The sequence below is a fragment of the Leptodactylus fuscus genome, unplaced genomic scaffold (genome assembly GCF_031893055.1).
Source record: "Leptodactylus fuscus isolate aLepFus1 unplaced genomic scaffold, aLepFus1.hap2 HAP2_SCAFFOLD_80, whole genome shotgun sequence".
NCBI lineage: Eukaryota > Metazoa > Chordata > Amphibia > Anura > Leptodactylidae > Leptodactylus > Leptodactylus fuscus.
The window spans coordinates 212,267-233,023 of NW_027440839.1; the positions used below are offsets into that span (position 1 = coordinate 212,267).

The following is a 20,757-nucleotide window of genomic DNA, read 5'->3' on the forward strand; positions in this document are numbered from 1 at the left end:
GTGTCATTCCAGAGGTGTTGGCATCATTTCCTGGGGTGTCATAGTGGACTTGGTGACCCTCCAGACACGGATTTGGGTTTCCCCCTTAACGAGTATCTGTTCCCCATAGACTATAATGGGGTTCGAAACCCGTTTGAACACACGAACATTGAGCGGCTGTTCGAATCGAATTTCGAACCTCGAACATTTTAGTGTTCGCTCATCTCTACTAATAATAGTCAGACACTTGACGATTCTTTAGGGTTTTCTTTGTAGTGATTGCTTCTTGACATCACAGAGAGGATTACAACAGAAGCTAGCACCTCTATAGACAACACCACTCATTGTAGAAGATAGCACCTCTATAGATAACACCACTTATAACATTACATTACTACTGACAATATATGATGTCATAGATTATCTCCCTGCACAGAGCAAGTCTAGAAAACTCTCCCATAGACCGCAGTGAGTTGGTTCCAGACAACACACACTAGAATTACTAAGAGGCTCCACATATAGGTGCACCTGTGGCATAACGCAAAAGACTGGTGTGAGTTATAATAAATCTCGTGTACCGGCGCATCCTGGACTCGACTACTACTAAACAATTGGGGCACAGGCGCCGAGATGTGCCATGGTGCGCCAAAATTGAGATGCATCTTTGGCTACTTTCTGGGTGCAGAAACCATAGTAAATGTGGGCTGTTGTTTTTAGTAGTGACAATGCAATTGGTCATTGGAGCATAAGGGGTTGTTAAGGAAAAGGAACCCATTGAAGTCAATGGGAGTCATTTTTTCCACGTGGATTCCAAGGTGGATTCAGCTTCAAAATCAACACCAAAAAACTCTGTAAATGGACCATAAGTTGATTTTTCTACTTGTCCAAATTCAGCATCAAAATGTGCCTCAAATTTGGCACCTACCAGGTGGTATTTTCTGCCTCCCATTCACCTCGATGGGAGTTATCAGGCAGAATCTATATGAAGATCGAGCATAACACTTATTTTTCCCCTATGATCAGCATCTGACTCCCATTGAAATGAATGGAGGCTGTTTTCAGGCAGAATTTGGAGCTGATTTTGAGGCGGAATCTGCAAATTCAGCACTAAATTCCTCCGTGTGAAGACACTCCCTTAAGGCTAAAACCCCTCTTTGTGGAAACAGCGTTTTTTTTGTTGCAGATTTTAAGGCGTTTTTTTTAGCAAAAATCTAGAAACCCATATAAATAGTAAAAGATCCGTGCTGGCGGAAGTCCGTGAAATTAATTTTATTAATTAAAAAAATAATAATAAAAGAAGACAAAATGAAACAAAAATAGCTTATTGTAGACCGGCTGAATAAAATAGAAGTAGAGGTGAAATGGTAAAGGCGGACGTAATCTGATAAAAGAAGAACGAAGGGAATGGCAACTTTATTTGTAAGCTTTTACTTAGGGCTAATGTGTTGGTACAATGGGAGTTAACGGCTCAATAAAATATACAATGGGGGTTAATGGCTCAATAAAATATACAATGGGGGTTAATGGCTCAATAAAATATACAATGGGGGTTAATGGCTCAATAAAATATACAATATGGGTCTGTGGCCCAATACAACGTATAATAGGGGATAATGATCACATTCTACTGGTTAATGCTTGAGACCCTTAAAAAATTGAGGACTGAGGAACTACTATTAACACCAATTCCTCCTATCCTGCCCTAGGTTACAATATAAAGCCCTTATATTGAAGACTCTTCATTGCCCAGTTTTGTCGTTGTCGGTTCACCACCACTTGGATGTCTTGATTAGATGGAGGAAACTTTACAAGCTCTTCATGTTTCTTTGTGATGTTCGAGGATGGTTTTTCCCCACAACAAAAGTTGTGTTACGGAAGGACAAGAGATGAGAACAATCCAGGATATCCAGTTCTATTCACGAATTCTCAGTCTCTGAGATAAACAACTCCTTATACAGAGGAGGGAATCTCTCCCACGCAATGCTCGGGTACATTTGTCTGAAGATGTTCAGCTTTTCTAGGTGCAGCTGACATATGCTGGAGAGCTTTTCTTTTTCTGGAAGCTGAAGGGATGGGAATAGGAAAAAAATAAATTGTTATTGAAAATTCAATCTTGAGAATACGGTTGAGGCTACATGTGTAGTGCGTATGAACAGGGTGGTGACTTGAAGAAGAGATGTGTGAGGATTATATAGAGGTGTGGTCACATGAAGAAGAGACATGTGAGGATTATATAGAGCTGTGGTCACATGAAGAAGAGACGTGTGAGGATTATATAGAGCTGTGGTCACATGAAGAAGAGACGTGTGAGGATTATACAGAGCTGTGGTCACATGAAGAAGAGACGTGAGGATTATATAGAGCTGTGGTCACATGAAGAAGAGACGTGTGAGGATTATATAGAGCTATGGTCACATGAAGAAGAAGAGACATGTGAGGATTATATAGAGCTGTGGTCACATGAAGAAGAAGAGACATGTGAGGATTATATAGAGCTGTGGTCACATGAAGAAGAGACGTGTGAGGATTATATAGAGCTGTGGTCACATGAAGAAGAGACGTGTGAGGATTATACAGAGCTGTGGTCACATGAAGAAGAGACGTGAGGATTATATAGAGCTGTGGTCACATGAAGAAGAGACGTGTGAGGATTATATAGAGCTATGGTCACATGAAGAAGAAGAGACATGTGAGGATTATATAGAGCTGTGGTCACATGAAGAAGAAGAGACATGTGAGGATTATATAGAGCTGTGGTCACATGAAGAAGAGACGTGTGAGGATTATATAGAGCTGTGGTCACATGAAGAAGAGACGTGTGAGGATTATACAGAGCTGTGGTCACATGAAGAAGAGACGTGAGGATTATATAGAGCTGTGGTCACATGAAGAAGAGACGTGTGAGGATTATATAGAGCTGTGGTCACATGAAGAAGAGACGTGAGGATTATATAGAGCTGTGGTCACATGAAGAAGAGACGTGTGAGGATTATATAGAGCTGTGGTCACATGAAGAAGAGACGTGAGGATTATATAGAGCTGTGGTCACATGAAGAAGAGACGTGTGAGGATTATATAGAGCTATGGTCACATGAAGAAGAGACGTGTGAGGATTATATAGAGCTGTGGTCACATGAAGAAGAGACGTGTGAGGATTATATAGAGCTGTGGTCACATGAAAAAGAGACATGAGGATTATATAGAGCTGTGGTCACATGAAGAAGAGACGTGTGAGGATTATATAGAGCTATGGTCACATGAAGAAGAGACGTGTGAGGATTATATAGAGCTGTGGTCCCATGAAGAAGAGACATATGAGGATTATATAGAACTATGGTCACATGAAGAAGAAGAGACATGTGAGGATTATATAGAGCTGTGGTCACATGAAGAAGAAGAGACATGTGAGGATTATATAGAGCTGTGGTCACATGAAGAAGAGACGTGTGAGGATTATATAGAGCTGTGGTCACATGAAGAAGAGACGTGAGGATTATATAGAGCTGTGGTCACATGAAGAAGAGACGTGTGAGGATTATATAGAGCTGTGGTGACATGAAGAAGAGACGTGAGGATTATATAGAGCTATGGTCACATGAAGAAGAGACGTGAGGATTATATAGAGCTGTGGTCACATGAAGAAGAGACGTGAGGATTATATAGAGCTTTGGTCCCATGAAGAAGAGACATATGAGGATTATATAGAACTATGGTCACATGAAGAAGAAGAGACATGTGAGGATTATATAGAGCTGTGGTCACATGAAGAAGAAGATACATGTGAGGATTATATAGAGCTGTGGTCACATGAAGAAGAGACGTGTGAGGATTATATAGAGCTGTGGTCACATGAAGAAGAAGAGACATGTGAGGATTATATAGAGCTGTGGTCCCATGAAGAAGAGACATATGAGGATTATATAGAACTATGGTCACATGAAGAAGAAGAGACATGTGAGGATTATATAGAGCTGTGGTCACATGAAGAAGAAGAGACATGTGAGGATTATATAGAGCTGTGGTCACATGAAGAAGAGACGTGTGAGGATTATATAGAGCTGTGGTCACATGAAGAAGAGACGTGTGAGGATTATATAGAGCTGTGGTCACATGAAGAAGAGACGTGTGAGGATTATATAGAGCTGTGGTCACATGAAGAAGAGATGTGTGAGGATTATATAGAGCTGTGGTCACATGAAGAAGAGACGTGTGAGGATTATACAGAGCTGTGGTCACATGAAGAAGAAGATACATGTGAGGATTATATAGAGCTGTGGTCACATGAAGAAGAAGTGACATGTGAGGATTATATAGAGCTGTGGTCACATGAAGAAGAAGATACATGTGAGGATTATATAGGGCTATGGTCACATGAAGAAGAGACGTGAGGATTATATAGAGCTGTGGTCACATGAAGAGGAGACGTGTGAGGATTATATAGAGTTGTGGTCACATGAACAAGAGACATATGAGGATTATATAGAGCTGTGGTCACATTAAGAAGAAGAGACGTGTGAGGATTATATAGAGCTGTGGTCACATGAAGAAGAGACATGTGAGGATTATATAGAGCTGTGGTCACATGAAGAAGAGACATGTGAGGATTATATAGAGCTGTGGTCACGAAGAAGAGACATGTGAGGATTATACAGAGCTGTGGTCACATGAAGAAGAGACGTGAGGATTATATAGAGCTGTGGTCACATGAAGAAGAGACGTGTGAGGATTATATAGAGCTGTGGTCACATGAAGAAGAGACGTGTGAGGATTATATAGAGCTGTGGTCACATGAAGAAGAGACGTGTGAGGATTATATAGAGCTGTGGTCACATGAAGAAGAGATGTGTGAGGATTATATAGAGCTGTGGTCACATGAAGAAGAGACGTGTGAGGATTATACAGAGCTGTGGTCACATGAAGAAGAAGATACATGTGAGGATTATATAGAGCTGTGGTCACATGAAGAAGAAGTGACATGTGAGGATTATATAGAGCTGTGGTCACATGAAGAAGAGACGTGTGAGGATTATACAGAGCTGTGGTCACATGAAGAAGAGACGTGAGGATTATATAGAGCTGTGGTCACATGAAGAAGAGACGTGTGAGGATTATATAGAGCTATGGTCACATGAAGAAGAAGAGACATGTGAGGATTATATAGAGCTGTGGTCACATGAAGAGGAGACGTGTGAGGATTATATAGAGTTGTGGTCACATGAACAAGAGACATATGAGGATTATATAGAGCTGTGGTCACATTAAGAAGAAGAGACGTGTGAGGATTATATAGAGCTGTGGTCACATGAAGAAGAGACATGTGAGGATTATATAGAGCTGTGGTCACATGAAGAAGAGACATGTGAGGATTATATAGAGCTGTGGTCACGAAGAAGAGACATGTGAGGATTATATAGAGCTGTGGTGACATGAAGAAGAAGAGACATGTGAGGATTATATAGAGCTGTGGTCACATGAAGAAGAGACGTGTGAGGATTATATAGAGTTGTGGTCACATGAACAAGAGACATATGAGGATTATATAGAGCTGTGGTCACATTAAGAAGAAGAGACGTGTGAGGATTATATAGAGCTGTGGTCACATGAAGAAGAGACATGTGAGGATTATATAGAGCTGTGGTCACATGAAGAAGAGACATGTGAGGATTATATAGAGCTGTGGTCACGAAGAAGAGACATGTGAGGATTATATAGAGCTGTGGTGACATGAAGAAGAAGAGACATGTGAGGATTATATAGAGCTGTGGTGACATGAAGAAGAGACATGTGAGGATTATATAGAGCTGTGGTCATATGAAGAAGAAGAGACATGTGAGGATTATATAGAGCTGTGGTCACGAAGAAGAGACATGTGAGGATTATATAGAGCTGTGGTCACATGAAGAAGAAGATACATGTGAGGATTATATAGAGCTGTGGTCACATTAAGAAGAAGTGACATGTGAGGATTATATAGAGCTGTGGTCACATGAAGAAGAGACATGTGAGGATGATATAGAGCTGTGGTCACATAAAGAAGAAGATACATGTGAGGATTATATAGGGCTATGGTCACATGAAGAAGAGACGTGAGGATTATATAGAGCTGTGGTCACATGAAGAGGAGACGTGTGAGGATTATATAGAGTTGTGGTCACATGAAGAAGAGACATATAAGGATTATATAGAGCTGTGGTCACATGAAGAAGAAGAGACATGTGAGGATTATATAGAGCTGTGGTAACATGAAGAAGAGACATGTGAGGATTATATAGAGCTGTGGTCACATGAAGAAGAGACATGTCAGGATTATATAGAGCTGTGGTCACATGAAGAAGAGACGTGAGGATTATATAGAGCTGTGGTCACATGAAGAGACGTGTGAGGATTATATAGAGCTGTGGTCACATGAAGAATAAGAGACATGTGAAGATTATATAGAGCTGTGGTCACATGAAGAATAAGAGACATGTGAGGATTATATAGAGCTGTGGTCACATGAAGAAGAAGAGACGTGAGGATTATATAGAGCTGTGGTCACATGAAGGAGAAGATACATGTGAGGATTATATAGAGCTGTGGTCACATGAAGGAGAAGATACATGTGAGGATTATATAGAGCTGTGGTCACATGAAGAAGAGACGTGTGAGAATTAAAGCTATGTTCACATCTGCGGTGGCATCTCCATTTTAAACTCTTTTGCAGTCTCCACCTGTAGATCGGATGACTTTTTCCAACGTTGATAATGACAAACAACTAACAGAACCCATTATAGTCAGTGGGGTCTGTCGGACTCCGTATGTTATTATTATAGCCGTCCACCTCTCCTTTGTTCTGGTCCTCCAGTGGAAAGATGACACTAGTATGAACCTAGCGTAAGATGTCATATATGTACTGGATGTATTTATTAGAAGAGAACAATTCTTTGTCTAACCTTCATTAATATGAACTCGCGATGTGTCCTCCTAAGCAAGTGTCTGAATGCCAAGTGTATCTTCCTGTAGAGAGTGTCCACCTTGTGTTTCTCTTGTAGCCATGGGTGACCTGACGAAAGATGAAGTAGGAATTTATAGATCATGGTACAGAAATGTAGACGTCAGGACAGTTCTCATTTTTCAGGTTTTTAATAGATATAAAAGAGAATGGAGCCAGCTTGGACTATCTGATATCATATCGGTGTGTTTCTGAGGGGCTTCAATACCTGACAATTTTACAAAATATTGACTTGCTGGGACCCTCAGCGATCAGCTGAAACTTGAGAATCTTACTAAAAAGGGTAATGATTTTGGGAAAAAGTACAGAGTAGGGTTGAGTCGATCTTTAGATTTCAGGATCGATTTTAAAATCCGATTTCCGATCATTTTCCAGCCGATCCCGATCATGAAATTTGCCCGATCGCTCAACCCTAGTCAATGCTTCTCTATGGGAAAAGTCACTATTAGGGTTGAGACGATCTTGAAATTTTAAAATCCGATTTACGATCATTTGCTCGATCACTGATCGGGATCCGATCTTTCCCGATCCCTATCGCTCAACTCTAGTACAGAGTATTTGTTGGTCATATTACTAAATCCAACCATGACTCCTGTTAGTGGAACTTACAACATTGTCCTAGTGTATGATTCTTGAACCCTCAAAACTGATGGACTGCTACTGTCTGGGGCTTACAGGATTAGGCACAAGATAGTAGGGCCCCAATAGTTCTGAAGCTTATGTCATCATAAATTATGATGACTATCAGTTCACCGGAGACATTATGGGAACAGGGACCATATTTCTCTGCCCAACAACTTTTATTGTGAATATTCTCAAAATTCCTGCCAATTGTACTTTTTATTATTGATATGAGTTATTGGTTACTTGGCTTTGAAACCTTGGTGTAAAAGACTTACTGGGATCCAGCAGGGTCATGGCACTGAAGAAAGCCATTTCATGTTCAGAGAGGTTGAGCGCACAGAGCGACTGACAGAATTCAAACATGGAACTGATCAGGTCATTGCATCCTACAAAAATAAAGGTGTCATTCATTGTCTTGCCCCCTACTGGAGGATATCAGGCTGGGTAGTATTAGGGTGCATTTACACGGAGTAACGTGCCGCGTGACCTGGCACGTATACGCCGTGTGAGATTTTGAGCGCCGTATACGCTCCCATTGATTTCAATGGGAGCCTGGATCGTATACGCCGCTTTATAATGCGGCGTATATGAGACTAACTCCCATTGAAATCAATGGGAGCGTATACGGCGCTCAAAATCTCACACGGCGTATACGTGCCAGGTCACGCGGCACGTTACTCCGTGTGAATGCACTCTTAAAGGGACACTCTGACCAAAACAGGTGGAGACAAAAACCTCTATCACAGTTACTGCTGATGATTATACATAGACTATACCATACAGGACCTCCATGGGGGGAGATAGAAGGTCCTATCACACTTAATTAGTCATAGATTATACCAGACAGACTTCACAGGGTCCTACAAAACTTCTATTGCAGTTACTGATGATGATTAAATAAAGACTATTCCATATAAGCTTTTCACATGGGAAGACAGAAACAACTATCACAATTACTGTTGATGATTAGACATAGACTATACCATTCAGATTCTTCACAGGAAGAAACAAACTCCTATTACAGATGATTGCAGATGATGATGATTAGATACACACTGTGCCATAACAGGTTACTTACTTGTGTAGACACAAGCTCCTATCACAGTTATTGCTAATGATTAGACATAGACTATACCCTTCAGGCTATTCACATGAGTAGACACAAGCTCCTATCACAGTTACTGCTGATGATGAGACAGACTATACCCTTCAGGGTCTTCACATGAGTAGACAGAAGCTCCTATCACAGTTACTGCTGATGATGAGACAGACTATATTCTTCAGGCTATTCACATGAGTAGACAGAAGCTCCTATCACAGTTACTGCTGATGATGAGACAGACTATATTCTTCAGGCTATTCACATGAGTAGACAGAAGCTCCTATCACAGTTACTGCTGATGATGAGACAGACTATATTCTTCAGGTTATTCACATGGGTAGACAGAAGCTCCTATCACAGTTACTGCTGATGATGAGACAGACTATATTCTTCAGGCTATTCACATGGGTAGAGAGAAGCTCCTATCACAGTTACTGCTGATGATGAGACAGACTATATTCTTCAGGGTCTTCACATGAGTAGACAGAAGCTCCTATCACAGTTACTGCTGATGATGAGACAGACTATATTCTTCAGGCTATTCACATGGGTAGAGAGAAGCTCCTATCACAGTTACTGCTGATGATGAGACAGACTATATTCTTCAGGATATTCACATGAGTAGACAGAAGCTCCTATCACAGTTACTGCTGATGATGAGACAGACTATATTCTTCAGGTTATTCACATGGGTAGAGAGAAGCTCCTATCACAGTTACTGCTGATGATGAGACAGACTATATTCTTCAGGTTATTCACATGGGTAGACAGAAGCTCCTATCACAGTTACTGCTGATGATGAGACATAGACTATTCTTCAGGTTATTCACATGGGTAGACAGAAGCTCCTATCACAGTTACTGCTGATGATGAGACATAGACTATATTCTTCAGGTTATTCACATGGGTAGACAGAAGCTCCTATCACAGTTATTGCTAATGGTTAGACATAGACTATACCCTTCAGGGTCTTCACATGAGTAGACAGAAGCTCCTATCACAGTTACTGCTGATGATGAGACATAGACTATATTCTTCAGGCTATTCACATGGGTAGAGAGAAGCTCCTATCACAGTTACTGCTGAGGATTAGACTTAGACTATACCATACAGGTAGTTCACATTTGTCTTTGGTTAGACATAGACTATACTATACAGGCAATTCTCATGGGGAGACACAAGCTCCTATCTCAGTTATTGCTAATAGTTAGACATAGACTATACCATACAGGATCTTCATATGGGTAGTCAGACATTTCTGTTAGGTACTGCTGAGGATTAGACATAGACTGTATTATTCAGGCCATTCACATGAGTAGACAGAAGCTCCTACCACAGTACTGCTGGGGATTAGACATAGACTATACCATACAGGTAATTGACATGAGTAGACAAAAGCTCCTATCACAGTTACTTCTGATGGTTAGACATAGACTATACCATACAGGCAGTTCTCAGGGGGACACAATTACTGCTGATAATTTGTCGGGCTTCAGTCACACAGTTATAATAAAGTATATAGTTTAGCCTCCTTTTCCATATACTTATGGTCTCTTAGCTGATTTAAGAAACTATAGAGGAGAGCATGCTGTATAATGTCACTAGACAATACAGAATGAGGTAAAGTAGGGGAATCTGAAATTCAAGATGTTTTCTGTTCAGAAGCAGATAGGAAACTACACTGCAAGAAGTATGTACAGTATATACCACAGGAGGGCAGAGTACGATCGGATATTGGATATTGTTAGTGACTTACCTAAAGATTGGAAGATCTCCAGTTGTGCATACTTTCCCTCGAAGAAGACGGTGTTGTTGTAGCAGTTAAAGGCCCGGCTCATTCTGATCAACAATAGCTCCATTGCACCTACAAGTAGAGGGGCTTTAATCTGGGGTTCTGGTCATGTACTGTATGTCTAGAAAGCAGAATACAAGTATTCCCCCCTGTTCAGACTGACACCATGACTTCTCCTACCTGCTTTCAGAAGTACAATCTGATCGTTGGGATTCAGCTCCATAAAGCCGCTGAGTCGCTTTGCAAATTCTACAATATATTGGATGGCATCTGTAATGTGACAGACACAGCGCTCCCATATCTGGTCCATGGACTGTAAAGAGAGGCAGGAGGTCATGTGTGAATATGTAACGATAGTCCTAATGATATCACCAATAATATCGCCGCTAGAGCTGGCTACCTTCTCCTGTAAGCTCTGCACCTCTTCAGGTGAAAATGTCTCCCATCTCAATATCTGCAGGTTCTCCTGACGATATTGGCAGGTCTCTTGGTGCGCAAACACCACGTTCTGCATAAGCAGTTCTAAAACACCATAAGAAATGAAATATTCAATGCTAATAGTAGAGGAAGAGGACGGTGGCACTATATAGCAATCTCTACTCACCAAGCTCGGTGGCTGACATCATGCATTCTGCGGGCAGACAGCTGCTGAGATTTAGGCTACAGTAGGATTCCACATTATGGAATATGCTCGGTCTTACATTCTCCAGATGGAGCTGCTGATCTCGAAGATAACTTTTCCTACTTGTGACATCTGTCTGTGTCTTTTCTGGGGTGTGAAGGATGAGGGCTTCCCTCTGTAGTTGCATTCGAGGCAGTGAACAGCTCCGGGATGAACAGGAGGAGTCCCATCTACTGTGGCCCATCCACGAAGCGGGCTGAATGGAGTGAGGCAGCTCAGGAGTGGTAGTGGACGGTTGCTCAGCCTGGGCTTCACAACTTTGGAGACTTACAGAGATCTCCGATTTTTGCTCCTTCAGAAGTTTTTGGACCTCAGCTTGCAGTATAGCCCTTTGTTTCTTAGACATACGTCCAAACTTTACGGCTGAAAAAGGGGATGATTGAAATTCAATTTCTTTTTTTTATTATGGTAGTCAATCCCTAACAGCAGGGGACAGTATTTCTCTAGGTAAGATTATAGGGGTCCTCCGGCATTTAAAGGAATGGCTAACAAATTTGTTCTGTTCAATCCCAAGCAGCTTTAATGGTCCTGCAGGTCTTTGTTCTGACCATGTGCTGTACGTGTTTGTGACGATTATCGCCAACCTCTGGCCTCGGACTCAGCACAAGACTGTGAGACCTGTGATCGGCTGCAGTGGTCACTTGGATGTTTGTGACGTCAATACTGCATAGAACATAACATAGACTAGCAGGAGTCGCTGGTGGGTGAACAGTTATTTTTCTATTTCGTGACATTTCCTGCTGGTGCGAACCAGTCATAACACTCTGACCATGTGCTAGCCACATCCCAACATGCATGACCTCTGAACACTTCATTTGGTCGTGTTACTTTCCTGTCCATGTGGTTGGTCCATGGACAGTCTGGCGACTCACAGAGAGGAGACGTCGCCGAGTTCTTAAGTTCTTACCATCTCGGGACATTCCCAGGGATAGACATTTCTGCAGCCGGCAGTGCTGGCATCGGTTCCTGCTGGAGCGGTCAATTGGACAGCTTTGTTGCTGGCTGCATGAGTAGATTGGTTTTCCCTGCTGACTCCGGCGGAAAAAGCCCTATAAAGCAGAACAAGTAATTTGGAAGTGAGACTAATACTTTACATTGTCCCACCAAGTAGACAATACATTTTGAGGGCCCCACAACACTGAGTTCTACCTGTAGAAATGTGTGGCCATTGTGGTGGTGGAGTATGACTTTGCTTGCACTGTATGGCCAGGCATTCCCAATAATTGTTAATACTGGGCCATCTACTAGACTGTTCAGCCACTGCCTGACACCTCTGAAGGAGATTGGTCAGCCCTTGAGTGGGTTGAAATTCAACATGTACGATCATGTCATTGAGGAGAGTTGGGAGGTCCCCCATACACATTAACTAGTCGGCTGGTCCCAGTAAGGTAGCCTTCCAGCCTTCTGGTTGGTACATGTCAGTATACTGCTAGACTGGATAGAAAAGTGGAGTAGTCATGGTGCCATATGTCACCAGTCCTGTTGCTGTGGGAATTTATGATGATTTCATTTTTTAATTTTCCAAGCCACTATCTCTATTTGTTTTAATATTTTTTAGACACCCATGGTACGGTCTGCGGCTCAGCACTACTTGCTGGATAAAGCCAGAGATCTTTAGAGCGCTCTGTGGGAATGGGGGAGTCTGGATAAGTCTTACATATTTTATTTGTATGAAAGATCACAGAGGGGGTGTGGTCAGCGGAAAGTGGGCATGGCCTAAATGGTGCTACCGGTCTCTAAATATGCACCAAAGTAGGTCAAATAGGAGGACTAGACAGTCCAAGAATATGACAGGTTTATCAAACAGCATCAGACACTGTGATAAATCTGGCCATAAGTTTCCACTGTCTACCTTTTAGATAGTATTAGTCAATACCGTGCCATTGATTTACAGGACATGTCCTAGTTATGTCTGTTTCCATAGAACAGACTCAGGTCTATTTAGTCTGTGCTGTACTTTGGAGACCTTTTATGATGTTTCCTCCTACATTAACCTCCTTTTTCTGACCCTTTATCTGGTTTCCTATCTGTGCAGACCCTTATTATATCGCCCTCCTATTTTCAGATATTTTATGACATTCCCCCTTTATATTCAGATTCTTATTATATTGCCTTCCTATAGTCAGACATTTTATAATGTCTCCCCCATGTTATAACCCTTATTATATAATTTATGATGCCCCCTTATATTATAACTCTTATTATACTGCCCTCCTATTTTCAGATATTTTGCGATGTCCCCCTTTATTATAACCCTTATTATATTGCCCTCCTGTATTCAGATATTGTATGACATTCCCCCCATTATATTCAGACTCTTATTATACTGCCCTCCTATTTTCAGATATATTATGATGTCCTCCCATATTATAACCCTTCTTATATTACCCTCCTATATTCAGATATTGTATGACATTTCCCCCTTTATATTCAAACTCATATTATATCGCCCTCCTATATTCAGATAATTTATCATGCTCCTCATATTATAACCCTTATTATATTACCCTCCTATTTTCAGATATTTTACGATGTCCCCCTATATTATAACCCTTATTATATTACCCTCCTATATTCAAATATATTATGATGTCCTCCCCACCATATTATAACCCCTCTTATATTGCCCTCCTATTTTCCGATATTTTACGATGACCACCCACCATATTATAACCCTTATTGTATTGCCCTCCTATATTCAGATATTTTATGATGCCTCCCGCATATTATAACCTTTCTTATATTACCCTCCTATATTGAGATATTTTACGATGTCCTCCTATATTATAACCCTTATTATATCGCCCTCTTATGTTCCGGTATCTCACGATCCTTCCTTGGGCTCTTACCTTGCATCCTTCACATGTTATGACACCATAGTGGATCCCAGAAGATTTATCGCCGCAGATTTTGCATGGAATGACTTCGATTTGCGCTGCAAGAAAACCACAAGATATATTGACACGCTTTAGTTTCCACTGACGCCACTTCAGTCCTCCTACACCGCTCCGAGGCTTTCATTCATGACTATCGCTCGCGCTCTGCTGAGTAGGCATTTTTTTTTGCTATGGAAATTACCTTTATTTTACCTGGGGTGGAAAGTGTTAAGATTGAAAGTGTCAACTTAAAAAAAAACAAAAAAAACACAATGTTGAGAAATACGAGCCTGAAGTATCAGCCGACCAAACCCCTTCCCACTTGCTGTAAACCTCAGACATCCGGCTCTGTCTAATTCATCTTCTCCAGCCCCGGGGGCTGCTGACAGATTTGCATAGACTGGTTTTCTACTAATAAAACCCCGGCCAATATTTACTATAATAATAGGAGATGAAGCCTGCTCGGATACGGTGCGACATCATTGGGACATGGCGATAAATGGGGTGCAGATTACGGCTACGTGAGACTGCGTCAGACTTTCTGTAGAGTGCAGCAGAGACCCAGCAATGACTGGTCAGTTGTATCCCGCACAATCCGTCACTGTTATTACAATGTTCCTACAATGAACCAAAATAATGGACAAACTGACACAGGTGTGAATGTAGCCAACATGGCACTGGCAAGTGTCTGGAGCCCCGTCCTCACAGTATTGTCATGATCTATTGTCACTAGGGTTGAGACGATCTTGAGATTTCAGGGTCGAATTTAAAATCCGATTTCTGATCATTTTCCAGTCGATCCCAATCGTGAAATTTGCTCGATCGCCAATCAGGATCCGATCTTTTCCAAACCCCATCGCTCAACCCTAGTCAATGCTTCTCTATGAGAAAAGTCACTTTTCAGGATGAGCCAATCTTGTGATTTCAAAATCCGATTTCCGATCATTTTCCAGCCAATCCCAAACGTGAAATTTGCTCAATCGCCGATCGGGATCCGATCTTTTCGGAACCCGATCGCTCAACCCTAATTGTCACCCTCTGTAATCTGATGGTTCACTAGTCTCATAGTGAGGGACAGACTCACATCTTCATAGAAATACGCCAAGTCCATGTACACAGACCACAAAAGCCCATGGACTGCGGGCCCAGGAGGTGACAACTAACCCAGGGGCCACATCTGACAATTCCCTAATAAGATGATTGTTCTGACAATACCGCAGGTGAGGAGCAGGACAGTAATAGGTTACACCGACCATTGGCATAGTATATAGCAGCCCCTAGGGGCCGGGTTCTGTAGTGCAGGATATGGAGTATCTTCACACAACATACTGGGATATTATTATGCTCTGACTCCAGGTTCAGAATAAAATGATTATTAATGATATTATAGAATTATTAATGTTACATTATTAGTAGAGATGAGCGAACACTAAAATGTTCGAGGTTCGAAATTCGATTCGAACAGCCGCTCAATGTTCGTGTGTTCGAACGGGTTTCGAACCCCATTATAGTCTATGGGGAACAGATACTCGTTAAGGGGGAAACCCAAATCCGTGTCTGGAAGGTCACCAAGTCCACTATGACACCCCAGGAAATGATGCCAACACCTCTGGAATGACACTGGGACAGCAGGGGAAGCATGTCTGGGGGCATCTAACACACCAAAGACCCTCTATTACCCCAACATCACAGCCTAACAACTACACACTTTACACACTCAATACCACCTCTCTGACAGTAGGAAAACACCTTGAAACATGTGTATTTGGCACTTGCAGTGAGGAGAGCTTGTCACCAGCAGTGAATTTGGCCCTTGTAGTAAGTTGAGGTTGGCACCAACATTGTTTTTGAAAATCAGGGTGGAGGGAGCCTCTAACCAGCAGAGTTTGGGCAAATTCATGGTGGAGGGAGCCTCTAAAAACCCCAGTTTGGACCAATTCATGGTGGAGGGAGACTCTAAAAACCCCAGTTTGGACCAATTCATGGTGGAGGGAGACTCTAAAAACCCCAGTTTGGACCAATTCATGGTGGAGGGAGCCTCTAAAAACCCCAGTTTGGACCAATTCATGGTGGAGGGAGCCTCTAACCAGCCCAGTTTGGACCAATTTATGGTGGAGGGAGCCTCTAAACAGCCAAGTTTTGGGAAATTCATGGTGGAGGGAGCCTCTAACCAGCCCAGTTTGGACCAATTCATGGTGGAGGGAGCCTCTAAACAGCCCAGTTTGGGCAAATTCATGGTGGAGGGAGCCTCTAACCAGCCCAGTTTGGACCAATTAATGGTGGAGGGAGCCTCTAAACAGCCCAGTTTGGACCAATTAATGGTGGAGGGAGCCTCTAACCAGCCCAGTTTGGACCAATTAATGGTGGAGGGAGCCTCTAACCAGCCCAGTTTGGACCAATTAATGGTGGAGGGAGCCTCTAACCAGCCCAGTTTGGACCAATTAATGGTGGAGGGAGCCTCTAAACAGCCAAGTTTTGGGAAATTCATGGTGGAGGGAGCCTCTAACCAGCCCAGTTTGGACCAATTCATGGTGGAGGGAGCCTCTAAACAGCCCAGTTTGGGCAAATTCATGGTGGAGGGAGCCTCTAAAAAACCCAGTTTGGACCAATTCATGGTGGAGGGAGCCTCTAATTAGCCCAGTTTGGACCAATTAATTGTGGAGGGAGCCTCTAACCAGCCCAGTTTGGACCAATTAATGGTGGAGGGAGCCTCTAACCACCCCAGTTTGGGCAAATTCATGGTGGAGGGAGCCTCTAACCAGCCCAGTTTGGACCAATTAATGGTGGAGGGAGCCTCTAAACAGCCAAGTTTTGGGAAATTCATGGTGGAGGGAGCCTCTAACCAGCCCAGTTTGGGCAAATTCATGGTGGAGGGAGCCTCTAACCAGCCCAGTTTGGACCAATTAATGGTGGAGGGAGCCTCTAACCAGCCCAGTTTGGACCAATTAATGGTGGAGGGAGCCTCTAACCAGCCCAGTTTGGACCAATTAATGGTGGAGGGAGCCTCTAAACAGCCAAGTTTTGGGAAATTCATGGTGGAGGGAGCCTCTAACCAGCCCAGTTTGGACCAATTCATGGTGGAGGGAGCCTCTAATTAGCCCAGTTTGGACCAATTAATTGTGGAGGGAGCCTCTAACCAGCCCAGTTTGGACCAATTAATGGTGGAGGGAGCCTCTAACCACCCCAGTTTGGACCAATTCATGGTGGAGGGAGCCTCTAACCAGCCCAGTTTGGACCAATTAATGGTGGAGGGAGCCTCTAAACAGCCAAGTTTTGGGAAATTCATGGTGGAGGGAGCCTCTAACCAGCCCAGTTTGGACCAATTCATGGTGGAGGGAGCCTCTAAACAGCCCAGTTTGGGCAAATTCATGGTGGAGGGAGCCTCTAACCAGCCCAGTTTGGACCAATTAATGGTGGAGGGAGCCTCTAAACAGCCAAGTTTTGGGAAATTCATGGTGGAGGGAGCCTCTAACCAGCCCAGTTTGGACCAATTCATGGTGGAGGGAGCCTCTAAACAGCCAAGTTTTGGGAAATTCATGGTGGAGGGAGCCTCTAAAAAACCCAGTTTGGACCAATTCATGGTGGAGGGAGCCTCTAATTAGCCCAGTTTGGACCAATTAATTGTGGAGGGAGCCTCTAACCAGCCCAGTTTGGACCAATTAATGGTGGAGGGAGCCTCTAACCACCCCAGTTTGGGCAAATTCATGGTGGAGGGAGCCTCTAACCAGCCCAGTTTGGACCAATTAATGGTGGAGGGAGCCTCTAAACAGCCAAGTTTTGGGAAATTCATGGTGGAGGGAGCCTCTAACCAGCCCAGTTTGGACCAATTCATGGTGGAGGGAGCCTCTAAACAGCCCAGTTTGGGCAAATTCATGGTGGAGGGAGCCTCTAAACAGCCCAGTTTGGGCAAATTCATGGTGGAGGGAGCCTCTAACCAGCCCAGTTTGGACCAATTAATGGTGGAGGGAGCCTCTAAACAGCCAAGTTTTGGGAAATTCATGGTGGAGGGAGCCTCTAACCAGCCCAGTTTGGACCAATTAATGGTGGAGGGAGCCTCTAACCAGCCCAGTTTGGACCAATTAATGGTGGAGGGAGCCTCTAACCAGCCCAGTTTGGACCAATTAATGGTGGAGGGAGCCTCTAAACAGCCAAGTTTTGGGAAATTTATGGTGGAGGGAGCCTCTAACCAGCCCAGTTTGGACCAATTCATGGTGGAGGGAGCCTCTAAACAGCCCAGTTTGGGCAAATTCATGGTGGAGGGAGCCTCTAAAAAACCCAGTTTGGACCAATTCATGGTGGAGGGAGCCTCTAATTAGCCCAGTTTGGACCAATTAATTGTGGAGGGAGCCTCTAACCAGCCCAGTTTGGACCAATTAATGGTGGAGGGAGCCTCTAAAAAACCCAGTTTGGACCAATTCATGGTGGAGGGAGCCTCTAATTAGCCCAGTTTGGACCAATTAATTGTGGAGGGAGCCTCTAACCAGCCCAGTTTGGACCAATTAATGGTGGAGGGAGCCTCTAACCACCCCAGTTTGGACCAATTCATGGTGGAGGGAGCCTCTAACCACCCCAGTTTGGACCAATTCATGGTGGAGGGAGCCTCTAAACAGCCCAGTTTGGGCAAATTCATGGTGGAGGGAGCCTCTAACCAGCCCAGTTTGGACCAATTAATGGTGGAGGGAGCCTCTAAACAGCCAAGTTTTGGGAAATTCATGGTGGAGGGAGCCTCTAACCAGCCCAGTTTGGACCAATTCATGGTGGAGGGAGCCTCTAAACAGCCCAGTTTGGGCAAATTCATGGTGGAGGGAGCCTCTAAAAAACCCAGTTTGGACCAATTCATGGTGGAGGGAGCCTCTAATTAGCCCAGTTTGGACCAATTAATTGTGGAGGGAGCCTCTAACCAGCCCAGTTTGGACCAATTAATGGTGGAGGGAGCCTCTAAAAAACCCAGTTTGGACCAATTCATGGTGGAGGGAGCCTCTAATTAGCCCAGTTTGGACCAATTAATTGTGGAGGGAGACTCTAACCAGCCCAGTTTGGACCAATTAATGGTGGAGGGAGCCTCTAACCACCCCAGTTTGGACCAATTCATGGTGGAGGGAGCCTCTAACCACCCCAGTTTGGACCAATTCATGGTGGAGGGAGCCTCTAAACAGCCCAGTTTGGGCAAATTCATGGTGGAGGGAGCCTCTAACCAGCCCAGTTTGGACCAATTAATGGTGGAGGGAGCCTCTAAACAGCCCAGTTTGGGCAAATTCATGGTGGAGGGAGCCTCTAACCAGCCCAGTTTGGACCAATTAATGGTGGAGGGAGCCTCTAAACAGCCAAGTTTTGGGAAATTCATGGTGGAGGGAGCCTCTAACCAGCCCAGTTTGGACCAATTAATGGTGGAGGGAGCCTCTAACCACCCCAGTTTGGGCAAATTCATGGTGGAGGGAGCCTCTAACCAGCCCAGTTTGGACCAATTAATGGTGGAGGGAGCCTCTAAACAGCCAAGTTTTGGGAAATTCATGGTGGAGGGAGCCTCTAACCAGCCCAGTTTGGACCAATTCATGGTGGAGGGAGCCTCTAAACAGCCCAGTTTGGGCAAATTCATGGTGGAGGGAGCCTCTAAACAGCCAAGTTTTGGGAAATTCATGGTGGAGGGAGCCTCTAACCAGCCCAGTTTGGACCAATTCATGGTGGAGGGAGCCTCTAAAAACCCCAGTTTGGACCAATTCATGGTGGAGGGAGCCTCTAAACAGCCCAGTTTGGGCAAATTCATGGTGGAGGGAGCCTCTAACCAGCAGAGTTGGTGGAAATCAGGGTGGAGGGAGCCTCTAACCAGCAGAGTTGGGGGAAATCAGGGTGGAGGGAGCCTAGTATTAGCAGAATTGTGCAACGCTTATGGTGGATGAGTATGAGGATGCGGAGGAATTGGAGAGGTTGAGTACAGACATGGAGTTTCATGTTGGGGTGCTTTACACAGGTGGGCACAAAAATGACAGCTCTACCCAGTGGTGGTTCATTTTTATCAAAGTGAGCCGGTCGGCACTCTCAGCTGACAGACGGGTGCGCTTGTCAGTGATGATGCCACCGGCTGCACTGAACACCCTCTCAGATAGGACGCTGGCGGCAGGACAGGACAGCACCTCCAAGGCATATAGGGCAAGTTCAAGCCACAGGTCCAACTTCGACACCCAATACGTGTAGGGCGCAGAGGGGTCGGAGAGGACAGGGCTGTGGTCGGAAAGGTATTCCCGCAACATGCGCCTATACTTCTCACGCCTGGTGACACTAGGACCCTCCGTGGCGGCACTTTGGCGAGGGGGTGCCATCAAGGTGTCCCAGACCTTAGACAGTGTGCCCCTCGTTTGTGTGGACCGGTGAGAACTTGGTTGCCTACTGGAGGAACTGCCCTCCCTGCCGCCAACGTCACATGCTGGAAACATCTCCATCATATTCTGCACCAATTGCCTGTGGCAAGCATTGATGCGATTGGCCCTCCCCTCTACCGGAATAAAAGACAAGATGTTGTTTTTATACCGGGGGTCAAGGATAGCAAAGATCCAGTACTGGTTGTCCTCCATGATTTTGACAATACGCTTGTCGGTTGTAAAGCACCCCAACATGAACTCAGCCATGTCTGCCACAGTGTTAGTTGGCATGACTCCTCTGGCCCCACCGGAAAGTTCAATCTCCATTTCCTCCTCATCCTCCATGTCTACCCAT

General features: G+C 44.0%; 1 protein-coding gene across 1 annotated transcript; it reads right to left on the bottom strand.

The window, feature by feature from the left end:
- Window positions 1-1,895: 1,895 nt before the first annotated feature.
- LOC142188811 (nuclear receptor ROR-gamma-like) lies at window positions 1,896-14,106 on the bottom strand. Its single transcript, XM_075262034.1, has 9 exons — window positions 14,020-14,106; window positions 12,078-12,219; window positions 11,093-11,533; window positions 10,889-11,010; window positions 10,669-10,801; window positions 10,453-10,560; window positions 7,870-7,980; window positions 6,912-7,021; window positions 1,896-2,042 (listed from the first exon to the last, which is right to left on the bottom strand). The coding sequence occupies exons 2-9, from the start codon at window positions 12,088-12,090 to the stop codon at window positions 1,896-1,898; spliced, it is 1,185 nt and encodes a 394-aa protein (XP_075118135.1). The 5' UTR covers window positions 12,091-12,219; window positions 14,020-14,106.
- Window positions 14,107-20,757: the final 6,651 nt, after the last annotated feature.

What these genes read in the sequence shown, in the direction of transcription:
- LOC142188811 (XM_075262034.1), bottom strand. An exon ending in TGCAGAGCTTACAGGAGAAG is followed by an intron (nt 10,802 to 10,888) that starts GTAGCCAGCTCT and finishes CTCTCTTTACAG; the next exon opens with TCCATGGACCAGATATGGGA. An exon ending in GCGAGTTCATATTAATGAAG is followed by an intron (nt 2,043 to 6,911) that starts GTTAGACAAAGA and finishes CCATCCCTTCAG; the next exon opens with CTTCCAGAAAAAGAAAAGCT.